Consider the following 19930-nt stretch of genomic DNA (forward strand, 5'->3'; position numbering starts at 1 on the left):
ACAACAAACAACATGGCGGAGGAAATATGGGACTTTTCAGCCTGTTCAGGTACAAGGTGTTTTAATCATTTTCCTTTACATTGAGCAAAAGGTCTTAAAACCAGAGAAATGTTTAATTTTTGTTTCATTTATAAGTCAAGTTCAGGAAATAGTTGAAAACAACTGGAAGTTCTTTGGGTATAATGTCTATATTTTTTGCAGTTCTCTCAACAATCGACCCTGACCAGCTTATCGTTCAGGTTCAAACTCCAGCCGCCGCATTTGAAACTCCGCTATTGCAAGTTAAATGGTCAAGGAATGAAGTGCTGTTTCTTCTGTCTTTGTACAAAGAAAGGGAGAACTTTTTCAAAGACAAAAAGTCAAAGAAGAAAACTTTGTGGGAGGAAATATCGAAGGAGATGCAAGAGAAAGGATATGGCTACACTGGTGCTCAATGTGAAACGAAGTTTAAGAACTTAAAGCAAAATTTCACCAAAACAGTCGATCACAACAACGTGTCGGGCAACGACAAAAAGACGTGCCCATATTTTGAAGAGCTGAGCGATATCTTTGGCATGACACCTGAAGCCAGTGGCAGTTTGCTCCAACAGGGCTGGTCCTGTTGGTGAAGACCTCATCCGTACAAGTTCAAGTTCAGGTTCTTTTGCAGAAGCTGCAGCATCTTCTACTGATGGACGAAGACCATCATTGGACAACGAAGAAACTCCGCGCAGAGAGGTTAAAAGGTCCAGGGCCAAAAGGGCTCTTCAGAGTAAGGAGAGTCTCACTGATATGTTCAAAGAGTACCAGCGGGAACAAAGGGAAAAAGAAGAGGAAAAGGAGAAACATGTCATGGAAATGCACCAGCAAAAGATGCAACGATTTGACAGGTTGCTGGAGCTATTTGAAAAGGACATTTCGAAATAAGGCATGTTAAGTTACTCTGGTTTATTGTCAATTATTTTAAATACATTTACATATTACATATTCTCGAGGACCATTTAATTTTGTCAGAAATTATTCTTTCTCGAAATATTTCATATTTATTGAGATGTTACAAATGAAATTGACTTGCAGTTCAGACAATTTTGGCATAAATGTATTTATTATTGAGATATTTATTTTCATATATTGAGATATTTTCAACTTGCAAAGGCAAAATAATTTAATTCAATTTTTGTGGAATGTGAAAAGTTTTCTACAGTATTTACAAAATTAAAAGGGCAATTTTTGATTGACAGTTGGCCAGTTTTGTAGCATGATTTGATAACAACCCCTCCATGTGATACCAAGATGTTCTTGGAAGTGTTGGCATGTTCTGTTTCAAAAAATGAACAATTTTCTACAGAACAAAGAGTTACTTTGACAACAAACAATGACCATGGACAAAACTGCAACACCATTTGTAACTAACATTAGTTCCAAATGTTAAAACAATACCCTCCATTCAATGGAGGCTATTGCTTTCATTGTCCTTAAGAACTTGCTTCGGAAGGCCACATTATGATCAGCCAAGCCTCTTAAGAATCTTGCTTGTTTGCCCACATTCATCCTTTTACCCTTCATCAAAGGGTTTATTCAGAACAAAACCAATGTGCAATAACTTACTTGGCAATTAATTTATCCATGAGCACACTCGCAATGTACCAAATCCATTACATAGTTCAAAATCAATTGCTCTGATTTGTCCTGACCTTTTTCATTTTAGAGTAATTATAATAAAGTACGCTGCAGAAAATAATTGGAGGGTTAGAAAATAAAAAAAAACTGGCTCGACAGTCAAGCTGAGTTTATAACAGCAGACTGGTAAATAATAGCCTTTCCAGGCTGAAAGTGTCTGTGAAAAGGGAGGGAGAAGGGTACTTGAAAGTTGTGCTATGGCAATGCTTTACCGGAGGTTACAACCCTAACCCTTACATATAACTTGTAAAATGGAAGTACAGTAAAAACCCACGTGTAAGAACCTACTTGTTTAGAGTTTGGCAAAACAGGTTCTTATATTTTGGGGTATTAAAGTAGCAAATTTCTGCCAGGAGGTTCTTAATTTTCTAGGTTCTTACATGAGGGTTTTTACTGTATTATGATCAATTATCACATACCTACAGAAGCGGTCACTAGGTCTGCAGTCTGGGTTTTACACTGACCACAACAGGGATGTTGCATCTCCTTTGTTCATTTTTCACTTAAAACCCTTTTACAAATAAAATAATGAAATGAATTGACCACTTAGTGTGACTGAAAAAGGTACCCCTCTTGTGCAGACTATCCGCCCTCCCAGTGAAGCCTTCCTTTTTGGAACCTGCTTGTATTAGTTATTTGTCTTAAAAATGTATTGTTTTGCACCATACAGACAGAGATGAAGTGCAAAAGTTCAGCAAATCATGTCCATGATTTCAGCTCTCTTTCGAACAGCATTGTTGTCATCAGCAAAAATATTAACAAAGTTATTGGCATCATCATCATCGTCTAGAGGTTGTAGAAAATCATCTATTTCATCATTTGAATAAATGCAGAAATTGTGGAGTGTGCATGCTGCTATAACTAATTTTGGTAAAAACCTGATTCTGTCAATATCCACCATGACTCTCAACTTCCGGAATCTTCCTTTCAAAAGACCAATGCCACGTTCAACGACCATCCGTTTTGAACTTAGACAATTTGTAAAACGCTTTTGCTGTGCAGTAAGATGGCCATTGTCCTTAAATCCTGTCATCAACCAGGTTTTTAAAGGATAGGCTGCATCTCCAATGATGTACGTTTGTCCTGGAAGTATGTCATTTGTTCTGGTCTCTGCATCATGAAATAAAGGGCTGTTTCTCAGAACGCGTGCATCGTGCGCTGCTCCAGGCCAGCCACAGTAAACATCGGTGAATATCATGTCAGCATCACAAACTACCTGAAGCTGCATTGAATGAAACCCTTTTCTGTTTATGTAATGTTCATGATGGTCATGTGCCGCCTTTATAGGGATATGTGTGCCATCAATGGCCCCAATGCATCGAGGTAAACCATTGTTCTCACTGAAACCCTCAATAGTCCGCATTAACTTGTCTCCAGAAGGCCACTGGATAAAATCAGGAGCAACGTTGTTCACAAGTGCGTTGCAGATTCTCGTGGTAACTCTCAACACGGTTGAACATGACACATCAAACCGGTCTGACACTGACCTGATGCACTCAGGGTTTCCAAGGTACCAAACCGTTATTAGCAGCTGTTTTTCAATTTCAACAGTAGGACGACCTCTTTCTCGGGGTACCGGGATCTCAGGGCAGGTTCCCAAAATGTTGACAAGCCTTTGGACCGTCGGTCTCGAAAGTCTGAAGTGCTGGCGAAAGGACGAATCTGACATAGCTGGAACTATTCTCTCAACGTACGACTCAGTGCGAACTTCAGCGTTTCTACAATTTCTCAAAAACTCCTCGAGCATCATAAACATAAGGATGTCTTCCTTTTTATCGCGTGTTTCATCAGTTGGCCCTTGGAGAAGTTCCTCCAACAACGAGAAAAATGCTAGTGGCGCTCGGCGAATTATGCCCGCCATGTTTGTTTTGAAAAAGAAATGGTTACCAGGCCCCTTGGCGTTGTTGCGTAATCTATTTTTAGATTTTCGTTCCGGCTGAAACGAAAATTGAAACAATCTGGATTCACTAGATCCGAAACTGGATTGGTTAAAAGGAACGCTACCTGGATAAGTATAATTTCCAGGAAAGTGATCATGGAAAGCCATGGTACCAACAGAGCCTACCACGCGCAGTGCTTGAAAGTGAGAATGTGCCCTTTATCCTTGAGAAGCCACCGGAAAATGGAGCTAATAAGCCTGACGTGATTGTATATGATAAAGAAACCAACATCTGGACTCTACTTGAAGGCAAAGTCTGCTAAGTAGACAAAATTGCGGATGGATTCAAAGAAAAACAAACAAAATACATAGAACTGCGCGCAGGCATTAAAAGAGAGTACAAAAGTACAAGCGTATATCAAATCAATATTGTTTTTGACTTCCTTGGAGGACACCATGAACAATTGAGAAATGACTTAAGATCAATTACGAACACTGACAAGGAACTGAGTTATCTCATCGAACGCTGCCAGAAATGGATTTTGAGCCGGAATGTAAATATCGTTAAGAAGTTCTACGAATTTGTTTAAGCGGGAAAAGGAATCATGGTAAATTGATGTAATTAACTAGCTAAGATTTAAAATCTGCTGGTTGATGTAATAATGATATGCACAAAAGTAAATAGAATCTGCCATAATAATAATAATCTAATTTCTTCACTTTAAATTTAAAATTCCCAGTACAGTATGCAGTACGAATGTCCACAGACAAGGTATTCCATGAATCTACTATTCGAGGGAAATGAGAATATTTAAGGGTATTAGTCCTTGCATATTTTTTCTTAAACATCAGATGATCATAATGTCTCAAAGAATAATAGTCACAGTTTGAGTAAAAATCTACAAAATGTGAAACATCAATGTCCTTTTAGTGTTGTGTGACACTAAGAAAAGTCTAAAAAAAATCCAGAAAGGCAATGTCCACATGACAGCCGTCATCAAGAGCCTTGGCCCAGTGATGATGGGTCAAGATCAGCTGGGTCATATATGACCTACCCTTGATAAAGCCATGCTGCCATTCAGTTAAGTAGGGAAAAATCTGATCACATATGGCATTATATACAATTCTCTCTAAGCATTTTGCGGGAATGGGCAGTAGTGATATGGATCTACAATTTTCCACTAATTCTTTTTTGTCGTTTACGTGTACAGGAGTAATGTTGGCAAATTCCCATAACGTTGGCATGACACCAGATCTCAACACGGAATTAAATAAGAGCGCCAAAGGTGTTGACAGCTCCTTTGAACAATCTCGCAAAATACGGGAAGGCAGTTGGTCAGGTCCGGATGCTTTATTGTCATTAATTGCCAACGAGGCGGCCGACCCCAGAGGGTCGGCCGTCGAGTTGGCAAATCATAGAGCCGTGCATGAGTACAGAAGAAAAATCTCATCTCAGCGTAAGGGACCCTTTTTTGACCATATTTGGGTGTAAGTAATACTCCATATTTGGGTAGTGACGACACGTTCTTGCATGTGTCGCTTCCACCGTGTGGTTTGTCAGCTAGTGAGATTGGGAGGCTCTTTCAGACGTGAGTAAGCTTACTATTTTGACTTTAAAAGGGCTTTTAGTTGCCTTATGTATTTGTTAATTGAATTGTAAGCAGCGGCTGATCAAGGAGTAGGGTTATACCTGCAAATTTTGGACAGAACGAGCGTGTTTGCATGCCAATTTCGAACCAGCGTGTTTGCTTACGAACCAGCGTGTTCGTCAATTTCGAACCAGCGTGTCCGCTTGTCAATTTTAAACCAGTGCGTTCTTACGTCGATTGACACGTTTTTAAAGACTTCAGATCAAAGAATTGAACAGATTACTATAACACATCTTCTTATAGCACAAAGAATTGTCCTTGAACGCCAGCGTTGCGTAATTAAAACCACTGACAACTCACAACTTGGACAAAGCGGGGGTAGACAATATTGGTTGATCGCTGCGTTCAATACATTTATTATCTGGTTAATCACCGTTACAAGCCGACAACTAAATGTAGGGTTCTTAAGCTTAGCAGACATTACTCTTCAGGGTTCATTCAATGTTAAATACAGTGCTGTTATTATTATTGTTATTATAATTTTCCTTCATCACCGCGTGCGTGAAAGTTCGAGTTGCGCCAATGAAACACATTCCCTACACGGGGCTGCCGAAAGTTTTTACGCCATTGCAATAGTTGAGCTTGTATTTATACTGATAGTTAACTTTCAGCATACCATTTTGTCATGATTTATGTTCACTGTAGCGTGTTTTTTCTGTCACTTATTCTTTATGGAAGCAGTTGCTCGATAATCAAACCTTCGTTTTCTTCTTTTACAGTAAATTCTCAACCAGAGAAATTTATATCGTGCAGTCTATGCCTATTTACGGTCGCTTTCGGGCGGCATATATTTTATATTTCACATTACAAAAAAAAATGGCTGTTGAGAAGAATTCCTTATGCTTCAAATGGCAGTTTTAATCCTTACATAATAACAAATAAGGAAACACATATGGTTAATGGAAATCCAGCAGTACCAAAGGATTCTAATTGCCATAAATGTTCACAAACACTCAAACCCCAATTACAGAAATGTTTCCCTGAAGAAGTATCAGAGCCTTTCTGTCGTTCAGGCCTCCCACCTGTGCAAATGCATTTCAGGAATCACTGCTTAGATTTTCCAGGAAAGTTCTCGTGTGCAATTGATTGTTTTTCGGAATTGAGCTGTTACATTTTTAAAGATGCCATTGCATGCGTAGGACGTAATGAATTTTTTGAAATGCTATACACAGCATGTGTGCAAGTAAATAGTGGCGAAATCTTCGTGCGTCAGTTAGGTTTAGTTCGAGAGCCTGTTTGGGCATGGATGAGACGGTGCTGTCCTTCTTTTACAGAAATGTCTGCCAATGCTGTATTTAGTGACATATTTCAAGCCAATACATTTGGGGAATTAACTTTGGATTTAAAGTCATTGTTTCTTATTCAACATACCAATCATTCCATTTGTTCACAGTGTAACCAACAAATCACCAAGTCTACAGATGTGGTTGTCCTGTACATTACCCATCAACATATACATCAGAATGGTTTTGAAAGTTCTGTTTCGGAAGCTATGCTGCCAAACATCAATAAACTTTTCTGTGTTCATTGTCAAAATCATTCTGGAAGTGTTGCTTTGCTAAGACACTTTGTTTCTTTGCCAACATTCCTAATGATAGAATTGTCATCAGATTGTACAACTCGAATGTTTTTCCCTAATAATATGGAAACTTTAGGAGTTTCGTACTGCCTCAAAGGAATGGTAGACATTTTACTGTTGCCCTAAAGAGTGAGAGAGGTTGGATCTATAGCGATCTATAGTGATCTGTGTGTTTCTGTAAGATGTTTCTCGTCCCTTCAAGAACTATTGTATAGTTATTCTGGTGGCTGGGTTTTTGCCATATTTCAAAAGTCTGAGTGCTTAGACGTCAGTTTACATAAAACTGCAAATCAGACTCTTGATGGCCTCACCATAAACCAATTCGCTTGCGCATCAGTTTCAAAAGAAGGGTGCAGTGTGAATGAAGTAAATGTAGAGCAAAAAAGCACAGGTTGTAGAAAAGGATATAAAGTTGGATTTAATAACTACATCAAGTGTTACAAAAAGCGCCCAGAAGTCAAGGCCAAAAATAATGCATATATGCGGAAGTATTCAAGAACATTTAAAAGTAAGACTCAACTTAACTTAAACAAAAGTAACAATTTAGAACTATGTAAAGATAGTGAGAACCAAACAAATGATTCAGTAAATTATGTAATGAAGCGGAAAAGTGAAGTTTTTTCTTCAAGTGATACATATCATGCAGATAAGCAGGTTAAACGAGCTAAACTAGAAAAAAAGAAACAGTATTCACAAAAACCTGAGGTGAAGGAAAAAAATAAGTTGTACATGCGAAACTACAGGCTTCAGAAAAAGATTACGACTGAAGCACCAGGGTGTCTGAAAAATGGAATTTCTCACCAGCAAATGTATTTATCTGAATTCAATATAAGACCCTGTGGAGAACTTCACAAACAAGATTGGGCAATACTGAACATGCAAAAGTTTCATAAAGCAATGAAATTTAGAATACCTTTATGTCAATTCTGTCATGAAGCATGGCCACTCCATATAAAATCAAAAAAGGAAAATAACCCATACATTTGTACTAGGTGCTTAAGAGAAAAGAATGACACAAAAAAACTTTCCTCTGAGAACAGTTTAATACCATCTCCTGTACCAGAAGAACTTCAAAATCTAACACAAATAGAAGAAATGCTAATATCCAGAGTGTTCCCTGTTATTAGTGTGTATACCAAGCCTGGGGGTCAAAGAGCTTACCGAGGCCATTGCATTAATTTTCCTCAAGAAGTTGAACAGATATTTCATACTTTGCCTAGGTATTCAAAAGAATTACCAGTTATAACAGTTGCAGTGGATGTTAGAGACAGTGCGTCAAAAGATTTGATTGTGCGTCGAGAAAAAGTATCAGCTGCCTTACATTGGCTGGTGAAATACAATCCTGCGTACAGACATACAGATAAATTATGAATGTTTAGCTCAACTTCCGTTAGAAGATATCCCAGCTGATCTTTCAAAACTAAGTTGTGAACAAGAAAGTGAAAAGGATGAAGTAGATCCAGATAGAGGTCCACTTGATATCGACGACCTGCCCAATAACCAAGATACAGAACTGAGCAGCGTGTTGTTAAATCCTGTAAAATTCAAACAACAGAAAGAACTTATAGAAGATGAAATACTGCAGGAAAATAAGATCAGATGGCCTGAAAAGGGCCAAAAACCTGCGAGTGAATTTGGAATAGAATTCTTAGCAATGATGGCTTTTCCAACTCTCTTTCCTGATGGCAAAGGAGATCCCACTAATTCAGCAAACAAACGTGATGCAACCCTTGCAGAAAAAATAAAACATCTTATAAAGTTTGGAGAGAAAAACGGTGGGAAATGGCATTATAGGTTTGCAGCACACCCTCGATTTGCATATTGGGCATTCAACATGCCTCAGAGACATAGGCTTCTTAGCCAAGGAAGTATATTTCTAAAGCAAAATCCAGGAGAATCTCACATATCTGTCGAACAATTGAAGGAAATGCTTCATTCAAATAGTTATTCAGTAGTTATGTCCAAGTTAATGCGTTACGCAAAAAATGTCACAGGTAGCGATGCATACTGGCATAAAGCTAAGGATGACTTAAAGGCAACAATCTCACAAGTTGGACCACCAACAATATTCTTTACTTTGTCATGTGCAGAATATCACTGGCCAGAGTTTCATGATCTTTTTTAAAACAAGAATCTTGAGGAACTATCACCCAGTGAAAGGCAATCTCATGTTTTCCAAAATCCCCACATTTTAGATTGGCTTTTCACTGAGAGAACTGATCGTTATGTAAAATATTGGTTATACAATTCATTAGATGCCTCTTGGCATTGGTATAGGTATGAATATGCCGTACAACGTGGTTCTATTCATTGTCATGGTGTTGCAAAGTTAAAGAATGATCCAGGATTATGTGAATTAACCGAGGTTGCTATGAAAGGCTTTTTGGCTGCAAAATTAAAGAAAGAAACCAAAGAAACTCTTTCCATGCAGGAGCTTGAGCACATTGATAGCCTTATAATCAAAGGCAAACATGCCGAACAGTTAGTCTGTCACTATGTAGATTTTCTATTCAAAACCAAACTATCATCCATGTCAAACGTCATATCTTTCTTTACAAAGTAAGGATATGGAAAGAGACTATGCTGATTTACTAAATTTAGTTGAAAGACATACGAAATATTGCCTTCGTAAAAACGACAAATCAACTCTAGAATGTAGATTTCATTTCCCTTTTGAAAGTTGTTCTGACACAAAACTTCAATTTGAGCAAATTATGTGCAAGTGATTCAAGGTTAAATCGTCATCAGCCATTACAGCTTCAAGGATGGAGAGCAAACTGTGACATTCAGATAGTAACTGACTATTATGCCTTTGTAGAATACCCGGTTAAATATACATCTAAGTCAGAAAGGATGTCCTCAGTGGTAAAAACAGCATTCACAAATGTTGTAACCAAATTGACTGACAATAGCGATTTTCATACCACATTCAAATAAATAATGCTCAGAACTGTTGGCAATAGGGATTATTCAATACAAGAAGTTATGCATCACTTGCTGTCACTAAAATGTGTAAGTTCATCTTTTCAAGTTGTTACTGCATCTCTAGATGGATCAAGAAGAATCAATATGACAGGTACTCATCAGTCTTGCACTGAACAATCAATACTGGATATTAATAGCCAGAGAGAGAAATATCTTGATGTTGACCCCAACCTATTGAATTACAATTTGGTAAAGTTTATCTCCATGTTTATCTTAAAAGGTAAAATGTAATGTAATTGTTAAAACTTACCCAAACTATTCCTCAAGTCCAGCTAATGAGCATTTACGGTCTATTCTGTAAATACCAATTGTTGAAATATAAACCATGGAAGGGAACACCAAACATGGCTTGGAATAACCTTGAACAAAATGATGACACATTTATAACATCCTGGAAAAATTTTTTGTCATTTCAGCAATCAAAGCAATTGGTTCCAAATTGGGAAACAAAAATGCAAGATGTTAATAGCTACTTAGTACCAGTAGACAACAGTGAAACTCCTGAGAGTGATGAACAAAAAGAAGAATAGATGTTAATGGCAGAGCTGAACTTTGATGTTGAAAATCAACATGCTCAGTCTATTTTGGCCACAGATGAAGATTGGAGTGACCAAAGGAAGAATTATAGTGCAAAGCAAATAGGTGAAATGCCCTCTTGGATTTCTGAAATGAAAAAGAGAGCAAACTCTGATTGGTTTGCCTCAGTTAGATTAATAGATGTAACAACTTTAAATGAGTTGCAGTATCTTACGTATAAAATTATAAAAGATCATTTCACTGTCAGCAATGAAAACCTGAAAGGAAGACCTTTATTTTTGCTTGTTAAGGGAATAGCAGGATCTGGCAAAAGTTATGTCATTGATGCGTTAAGGAACTTACTCCAATCAAAGTGTCAAGTATTGGCATATACTGGAAAGGCGGCTTTTAATGTTAATGGTATCAATTTGCACCCATTGCTCAAATTGCCTATCGGTTCAAGACGACAACATGATCTGAAAGGAATGGCCCTTCGGCAACTTCAGGACAACTTAACTGGCGTCAATTACTAAATTATTGACGAGTACTCATTTCTCGGTCAAAATCTCTTTTTTTTTAAGGAACTTACTCCAATCAAAGTGTCTCTTTGGATGGATTGACAGTCGTTGCAGACAAGCAACTGGCAAAGCTGAGCAACCGTTTGGAGTCTTTTCTATAATTCTTTTTGGTGACATAGCACAACTCCCTCCAGTTGGAGATAAGCCACTTTACTATTCCATTCCAAAATCAGAAACACAAATCAAGGGGTTTCTAATGTATCATGAGTTTCAAACAGTGATAACATTAACAGCAAACGAACGAGTGAAAGGTTGTAGCCAAGAGCAATCAAATTTCCGGGCACCTTTGACAAGAGCTCGCAATGGCAACTCAACAGAAGATGACTGGCACACTTTGCTTTGCAGATCACCAATTAGGATAAAAGATATATATGAATTTGAGCAATCAGCAGTTAAACTTTGTTACCATAAAGAAAATGTAGTGCAATTAAACACAGAGAAATTAAAGAAGCTAAATGAACCGATAGCCACAATAAAAGCTAGGAATTCTAATGGCGCAGATAAATTTCATCCTGATGAATTTAGCGCGCTCGAACCTGCGCTTTATTTATCGAAGCATTCTAGGGTCATGCTGATAATGAATTTATGGACAGAAGTAGGGCTTTGCAATGGAGCAATAGGAAAAATAGTTGATTTCGTGTTTGCTGAAGGACAGCAGCCCCCTTGTTTACCAGTTTGTGCTGTTGTTCAATTTGATGAAACATACAATGGACCTTCTGTATCTCCTGCCCTCCCAAGGTGTGTTCCAATTTGCCCCATTACCCAGGTTTCTCAAAGCTTAGGCTACAACGCTGAAAGACAGCAACTACCTTTACGGTTAGCTTGGGCAATGACCATCCACAAATGCCAAGGTCTTACATTAGAAAAGGCATGGATAGATCTTGGAAAAGCAGAAAATGTCACTGGAATGACATATGTTGCACTAAGTAGGGTGAGAAACTTGTCTGACCTTGTTCTAGAACCTGTGACCTTTGAAAGATTGCAAGCTCTTAAAAAATCACCAAATTTGCAATATAGGCTATCAGAGGAACATAGACTAGACGGGCTTTCAAAGGCAACATTGCTCAAATTTGGTAATGATCTAGGCAAAGAATATGTATAACATTTACTAGAAAAACATGTAACACCTTATCTGTAACACTCTATATCAAAAAAAAACTAATCCAATACTAACTCTCTTTGAAAACCAAACAGGTAACGTGCTATTTTCCAATTTTTTTTTTAGAATTGAACATGTCGGCAAAGAGGCAGCACAAAGGTAAGTTGCACAATTTTCTTATAAATTACTACTTTGCCTCCCACAAGGCTTATTTAGATGTGCTTTCCAAAGAAGCACATTCGATGTTGTAGATGGTATCCCCTGTCTGATAGCCCACCCACAAGAACTCAGGAGTAAAAGAGAAGGGGCGGCAACCTTAAGTTAGCTTGGGGAGTGGGGTGGGCGGTGGAAGGGGGGGAAGAATTGCAAATAGACCAAGCGGGTGTGAGTTTATTTTCTTTTAAACTGTAATGATTATAATGAACTGTTATTTTCACTATTATTGTAAGGACATTAATGATCTTACAGCCTTAACTTTTATTGTTCTTTCTTTTAGAAAACAAGCATGGGTATGTCCACAACGTTTCTCTTGTAAAAACATCTTCAAAGACCAAACATGAATGGTTTGACTTTTACCTTCAAGTTTCGCCAACAAAAATTCAAAGAATAGTCGGCTTCGACAAATCAAAGCAACCAAGAATAAAGCACTTTGAAGATACAAAATCACCCGTATTGCTGAAGAACCTGCTCATTCCAGAGAACGAACACAATGATCTGGCTTTTAAACCAGCAATCCTTTGTTTCGCAATGTGCAAACTCTGATGTGAAATTCTCCTATGTAGACCAAATAAAAACAGAACTCACCGAATCAACATCACAAGCTTCTGACGTCTCTTTAGCAGAATTGAAAGAAATGTTCCCTAACCAGAAAGTAAATGTACGTGGCACCCTGTCAATGGGAACCAAACAACCAAAGAAAATAGACTCTCAAACTTTAACAATCAAAGAAGACTCTATTTTGGAAGATCACAGTGACACGATGGAATTACACATATGGGAACCACTGTTTACAAAACTGAGTAACAAGAAACAGTACTACTTCAAAAACCTTACTCTACGATGCTACCAAGGAACCAAGTTTCTAACCACGAACAAGCATACAAGTTACACAGAAGAAAACACAATCCTTGAAAAGTTAGTGGGGCCAGAAATATTGACAAAACCAGACAAAGACATTGTGGCAAGTCAACACAAATATGTTGCCAACTTAAACATATTTAGTGCCTGCCAACTCTGCAAAAAACGCATTGGAGATGAGCTGACCGAGTCGGTGAAATGCCAACACTGCAAAGTGCGTCAACGAATGACCAACTGCAACAGAGAAGGCTCTGTAAAGCTCTGTATTCAAAATTGTGAATCAGAATTGTGGCTGACCGCATTCAAAACTGAAATCGTACACCTGTTAAAAAATACAACAGCAACAATCGCCAGTACAGTTGATGAAACAGAAGATGCCCTTATGGGCTTAAATGATGTCAAGTTGAAATACAATTGCCAAAAGAAAATTGTCAAAGAAATCCTGCACAACTAAAGTGCGCTGAGAAAAACAGACCGGAAGAAGTGAACCGTTCAGTGGAAAAAGTTCATACGCTTTTTAACATTTGGATCCAAAGAGAACAGTGCCAAAAGTATGTTATTTTAAGTATGTTATTTTAACTAACATACAAGTGTACAAGTGTTCAGTGAAAAACGTTAAAAGTTTTGTTACGTTTGAATTTGTATGGAACATTACATAAAAACGTTAAAAAGGTATGGTTTCTTGTACCGACAAATACGTACAAAGAACAGTGCATACTACAAAGGAATCAACCCTTCCCTGTGCAAAGTTTATAATGTTTACACGTTAATATTTGGAATACAACGAAATGATGTAAGCAAGTAAACACACCCTGTTATTTTAACTTGTTGAACAAATTGCCATACCATCCAGTATACAAGGGGTCAGTGAGAAACGTCTATAATTGTGTTACGTTAAAATTCGTTACGGATTATACATAAAAACGGTGAAAAAAAATACAGTTTTTCCTAGTGACAAATGCTAACAAAGAACACTGTATACTACAAAAGAATCAACAGTTCCCTGTGCAAAGTTTATAATGTTCTCACGTTAACATTTGGAATACAAATACCTATTGTTTTAACTCAGTACTGAACATATTATGCTTCAATCCACCACCAAGGGTTCAGTCAAAAACCTTCATACGTTTGTTGTGTTTATCTTTTTTTTGATTGAATAAAAGAAATGAAACGAATATTCATGTGCACATTTATTCAAAGAATACTAGAACAACCAGTCAACCTAAAGTAACAAGATAAGATAATATCACAAGATATTGCTTCGAACTTAAGTAATACTTCCTCAACATTCCACATTTCAAAAACGTGATGAGAATTATGCGTTCAAGACCAAGACTCCTATCAGAGTTACTTCACACTCTTCCTTTCCTACTTTCATTTATAGTAAAACAATTTCACCTGTGTCAAACGTTCACACATTCCAGAGACATAAAACAATTTTGCCTCGTTGGCACTTGCCGCAAGGCACAACTAGTATTAGACAAGATTTTCTTACCATAAAGTGATGAGACCGACAGATCAGACAGCAACGTCTGGATAGGTCAAGTTTACATCAGCTTGAGATTTGTTATAATTGGATCGAAAATAGCTGTTGAATAGTTCAACCTTGGAGGTTAGATCAGACGAAGAATAGTTACCCACACAACAGTTTCAGGTATTCGCTTGGATTTAGATTTCATTGAATGAAAAGACCAAGAGTGCTTGGGGTTGTCCTGTAGTTTCTCACATAGGGTATATAGATATGAGCGATAACCTACATCAATTCGCTTCTTTGTTTCCCTTCTGAGAACCTTGAACTTTTCAAACACTTCAGCTGATTCATTTGTGACTTGATGTGTTCCCACAGTCCCTTCTTTTTCCCAATTAACTTTATGATATCATAGCAACGCAATACCAGCACAACAAGGTCACGCAATCCCGATGTATTCTTGGCGCGCGTGGTAATACGTGCTATATCACTTTGAAACTCCTTACGCAAAAATGTTGCACGTTTTGTAGTTCGATTACCGGCCCTTAAACCGTGGTGTAATGGTTTTTTCCTTTGTTCAGGAATAAAACTCGATTTTTTTCTCAACTGGAACGAAATAATAATCATCTGTACTCTTTTTGGACAAAAAGAAATCGTTGATTTGCTTATTTGCTCTAAAATGCGAGCGACCAAGTGTTTTTTATTCAGTTTGTCTAACTGTTTTTCGATGTGCCTCCACAGTGACAAGAAAATTTTGCCCTTATGTCATAAACATGTAATCGAAACGAGTTTTCATAAAATTAAGGAGAAAGATCACTAGCTTGTGTCTTCAGAAGATGTTTAAACACGTAAACTCAGGTAATTTATTGGCGATCTTGTTTGAAGTTCGTCCTTTCTTAGTTGCCGTATATTGCCGATTCTTGTTTCAAGCAAATCTGGCATGTTCCAGTGAAATACATCAAACATGTAAACGATCTCGTTCTCAGAGAAAGTGCAATAAAGTACATCAATAAAACTATTTTTTGACTTTGAACTGACAGAGTTTCCAAACGATCTTTCACATCACGAGCTAGTACGTCAGTGATTTCTAATTTTAGCGTGATTACTATTGGCGGGCTTTTGCAGCTTTTGACAATTAACTCTGAAATGGCTTTTTTCCTTTTCCGCACGCTTGCTGAGAATTCGCTTGTTTTCTTTTAAAACTCATGCGATTCAAGGCAAATTCATCGCCTAACTGGTGTATTTCACAGTAAATTTCACTTGAAAAACAGATATCCCACTCATCGCTTCGTCATTCATGCAACGTCGGTTTTTCGCGTGAAATTTACTAATTCAACAATGAATTTATGCTATAGAAGAACGCAAGGAAAATGATTTAATTTAGTAGTAACCGGAAACAACAAAAACCCGACAATTTCAAAACCTTTTATTCAAACTAACCCTAAAACCAGTAAGAATAGTAGTAATTTCAGCTCGTATAGGCCACTTTGGAATGGAGCATTCTGATTGGTTGATTTAAAGTGTTAATGAGATGCATCGCAATCTGATTGGCTGTTGTCCACCTTTAAGCTATTCGCTAAATCTATGTATTATATTTTACCCTTAATGCAAATAGCAGAGCCTAGACTTAATTGTATCATCAAAATAAAAGATGAAGACTGAGAATGCAGGACTTCAGGAAATTTGCCTGAGGTCGACATCCTAAATCACCGAAGTGTTTTCAGACACGATATCGGACAGGCCGCGGATACAGTAAATTATTATGGGTAATCAAATGGTGTCGAATGAATTTAGGGAATAATTTCGCGCGCGTTTTGTCCAAAATCAAATAAACGCAAGTGAAAATTGAACGCTAATTTCAAAACTATACCATTTGATTAGCTGACATGACATTGTATTCATAACATGGGTGACACATTACGCTCATAAGACCCGGGATATTTTTAATTCTGGAATCTTTCATGTCTCCTTAAATTTCCTGCTTGGGTAAAACATTTTCCAAATTGCTTGCATTTATAGGGATTCTCCCACTATGGACTTTTTCATGTCTCCTCAAAGTCGCTGCTACGCTAAAACACTTTCCACATTGTTTGCATTCATAAGGGTTCTCTCCAGTATGGACTCTTTTATGTGTCCTCAAAGTCGCTGCTTGGCTAAAACATTTCCCACATTGTTTGCATTTATAAGGCTTCTCTCCAGTATGGACTCTTTCATGTTTCCTTAACTCTCCTCCTTCCCTAAAACACTTAGCACACTGTTTGCATTTATAAGGTTTCTCCCCACTATGGACTTTTTCATGTCTCCTCAAAGTCGCTGCTCGGCTAAAACACTTTCCACATTGTTTGCATTCATAAGGCTTCTCTCCAGTATGGACTCTTTTATGTGTCCTCAAATTCTCTGCTTGACTAAAACATTTCCCACATTGTTTGCATTCATAAGGCTTCTCTCCAGTATGGACTCTTTCATGTTTCCTTAACTCTCCTCCTACCCTAAAACACTTAGCACACTGTTTGCATTTATAAGGTTTCTCTCCAGTATGGACTCTTTCATGTGTCTTCAAATTTCCTCTTATGCTAAAACACTTTCCACATTGTTTGCATTCATAAGGCCTTTCTCTAGTATGCACTCTAACATGCGTTTTTAATGTTCCTGCGTGACTAAAACATTTGCCACATTGTTTGCATTCATAAGGCTTCTCTCCAGTATGGACTCTTTCATGTTTCCTTAAATTTCCTCCTTGCCTAAAAGACTTATCACACTGTTTGCATTTATAAGGTTTCTCTCCAGTATGGACTCTTTCATGTGTCTTTAATAATCCTGCTTCACTAAAACACTTTCCACATCGTTTGCATTCATAAAGCTTCTCTCCAAAGTGGAGTCTTTCATGTGTCCTCAAATTTCCTGCTTGGCTAAAACACTTGCCACATTCTTTGCATTTGTAAGGCTTCTCTCCAGTATGTACTCTTTCATGCGAGATTAAACCACTTGCTTTGCTAAAACACTTGCCACATTGTTTACATTCATAAGGCTTCTCTCCAGTGTGGGCGCTCTCATGTGTCTCCAATGTTCCTGCTTGGCCAAAATACTCTACAACAGTATGAACTGCTAAATCTCTCATAATGCTTTGTTCATCGTTGAGACAGTTTTTTCTCTGTATAAACCAAGAACCAATGTTGGCAATACGGCAGTTTCTGTGTTGATCTTGACATCATTAACAGCTTGTGATCCCACTTAGCACAAAAATACAAAAAAAGAAGTCATTTTCACGTCAAAGGCACAGCTTAATCAAAGTCAAAGTCAAAGTCAAAGTCAAGTCATTGGCTATCTTGAAAGTCCCAAAAAAAAAACGACTCATAGAAAGTCCATAAAAAGACAAGCAACAAGGAAATACAATACAACAGGAACATTTAAAGAGCGTAATCATAAGAAAATAAAATTTCTCAACCTAACTAGAGTCAACAGAATAAGATGGAACTTCTAAAACAATTAGAGTTAATAGCTACAGAAGATATTCGCTCAAAAAAAACAAGATTAAAAAAAAACATATACAGGAGTCCACACTTATGCTATCGAAACGATAGTAAACATTCACGTGATCTCCTTTGGCCAATGACATCTCTTCCTCCTATAACTCATGTCAGGCCAACATATTTACTCGAAACTAAGGTGAAAGGTATCGGTTGACTTAGTTCGGTGATGCAAAATGGACAATAGAATTACGAAACGGTGATTTCATTGGCCAAAAGCAATTCAATTGACCCCTCAGAGCAATACATTTCAACTCCCTCCATAACGAAAGTACTTTTTCCAACAACAATAAAAAATAACAGTCGTGGTGTCGAGTGTGGTTGGAGGGGAGTTCTGCTAACGCCAGGCTTCAAACAGCCCCAATTCTTACAGAGTTCTATAAAAATCCGGACATATAACACGCGGTGGGGGAACCAAAGCGATGGGAGCTGTGTTGGGGTTTCAGTGTGAAACTTTTAATGTCGTTCGCCGATTTAGAAACTCAAGTCCATGTTTTGAATGAAAGCTCAGCAACACTTAAAGAGTGAAAAATGTTGGATTCAATGAAATCGTCAGTACAGAACTCTCAGCAGAGTTATGTTGGAATTGCCCGAAATAGTAGCTGATCATGTACATATTTTATTTCCAGCACTCATTTTATGCGTCTTCTTTTAATTAGGACCTTTTAAATTGTAGCTGATTTTCTTATCTATTTGTTTTATATTTATTTATAATTAGTATATTGTCACTGAAAAGCCCCGAAAGAGGAGTGTCAATAAAGAAAAATAGTATTGTATTGCAATTAAACAAAGATGTTAAGATACTGAGTGGTTTGGCGAGGTACACGTAGATACTGTAATGACACGAGGAAAGACCTTAATCAAAGGAGTAAAATGTACATCTGCCAAAAAGTTAAGAAAAAGATAATTACAGATACAAGGAATGTCTTCACCACGTGACCAACTTCAGGCGCACAGCCACATTCACAAAACTACCACTTAGTAATCATAGGCTGGAAATAGAAACAAGGTGTTATGCAAGACCATATTATAGAAAACCCAATGAATGGATCTGCCTTTATGTAAAAAGAAAATGGAAGATGAGCAACAATTCTTAGTTTCTTGTCCTAAGAAGTTCACTGTTTGAATGCTTACACAATCAGTTCAAAATTCCCATAGTGAAAATGCCCACAAAAGATAAAGTTTTGACGCTGTTCAACCCTTCTACTAAAAATGCACAGCTACAAAAAATAATTGCAAAGTACATTTCTGATTGCTTTGAAATTGCAGGACTGTTGAAAGTTGAAAGTCAATGTACAATGTACATGTATGAGACACCAAATAAAACAATGTATGGCGGTTTATTTATGACATCCATTTAGAAACCACTGGTTATCCTTGCAATCTGATTGGCTCTCAGCTGTGCGATTTATTCCCAAATCGCACTATTTTCTGCTCTACAATTGTTCCATTTCCCCAGCCAATGAGAAAGGAACTCTAAAACAAAACAACCAATCAGATTTTACAATGTAAGGTTTGTTTAAGGTAACCAATCAAATTTTCAGGAAAATGAAAGAAAAAGAAAGCCATTGTGTGGCAAACTTTGCAACTTTTGTTCCCAGCTGGATCAATAAAATACTGGTTCTGACTAAAATCCTGTTTTTTAGCGATTAAATAATTATTGTGTGACTTCTAAATAGATGTAATAGAGTGGTAATTGAACATAGTGTTATCATACTCTGTACATGAAGACTTCTTGGAGACTCTACACTACTTTTGTTCTTGGGCTATCGTAGTTTGATTAAAAATAAGACACAAACAGTAGTGATAAACATATTGAACTTGTTCATTTTGATTATGACTTAACGTTTCGTATGTGCTCTACATACATTTTCAAAAGTAACCGTTGAAATTTAAAACAGCTATTTATATATA

The 19930-nt window shown here is 37.4% G+C and overlaps 2 protein-coding genes, 1 long non-coding RNA gene and 1 pseudogene across 3 annotated transcripts in view; 1 reads left to right on the plus strand and 3 right to left on the minus strand.

Moving 5' to 3' along the window:
- Positions 1–2350: 2350 nt before the first annotated feature.
- On the minus strand, positions 2351–3520 carry LOC137972814 (putative nuclease HARBI1). The gene has a single exon (XM_068819523.1). The coding sequence runs from the start codon at positions 3518–3520 to the stop codon at positions 2351–2353; it is 1170 nt and encodes a 389-aa protein (XP_068675624.1).
- Positions 3521–6463: 2943 nt separating this feature from the next.
- LOC137972815 (uncharacterized) lies at positions 6464–12706 on the plus strand (annotated as a pseudogene).
- Positions 12707–15817: 3111 nt separating this feature from the next.
- On the minus strand, positions 15818–17681 carry LOC137973537 (zinc finger protein 345-like). The gene has a single exon (XM_068820372.1). It carries the CDS (start codon positions 17605–17607, stop codon positions 16459–16461), a length of 1149 nt encoding a protein of 382 aa, XP_068676473.1. The 5' UTR covers positions 17608–17681; the 3' UTR covers positions 15818–16458.
- Positions 17682–17686: 5 nt separating this feature from the next.
- LOC137973538 (uncharacterized) overlaps positions 17687–19930 on the minus strand; it is a 15549-nt gene continuing 13305 nt past the window's right edge. The window contains exon 3 of the long non-coding RNA XR_011117272.1: positions 17687–17719. This is a non-coding gene — a long non-coding RNA (uncharacterized lncRNA). The remainder of the gene's footprint in view (positions 17720–19930) is intronic.

This window comes from Montipora foliosa, chromosome 10 (genome assembly GCF_036669935.1).
Source record: "Montipora foliosa isolate CH-2021 chromosome 10, ASM3666993v2, whole genome shotgun sequence".
Classification (NCBI taxonomy): Eukaryota; Metazoa; Cnidaria; class Anthozoa; order Scleractinia; family Acroporidae; genus Montipora; species Montipora foliosa.

Excerpts from the sequence above, each read along its gene's own strand:
- LOC137972814 (XM_068819523.1), bottom strand. The coding sequence starts at position 3,520 with ATGGCGGGCATAATTCGCCGAGCGCCACTAGCATTTTTCTCGTTGTTG.
- LOC137973537 (XM_068820372.1), bottom strand. The coding sequence starts at position 17,607 with ATGAGAGATTTAGCAGTTCATACTGTTGTAGAGTATTTTGGCCAAGCA.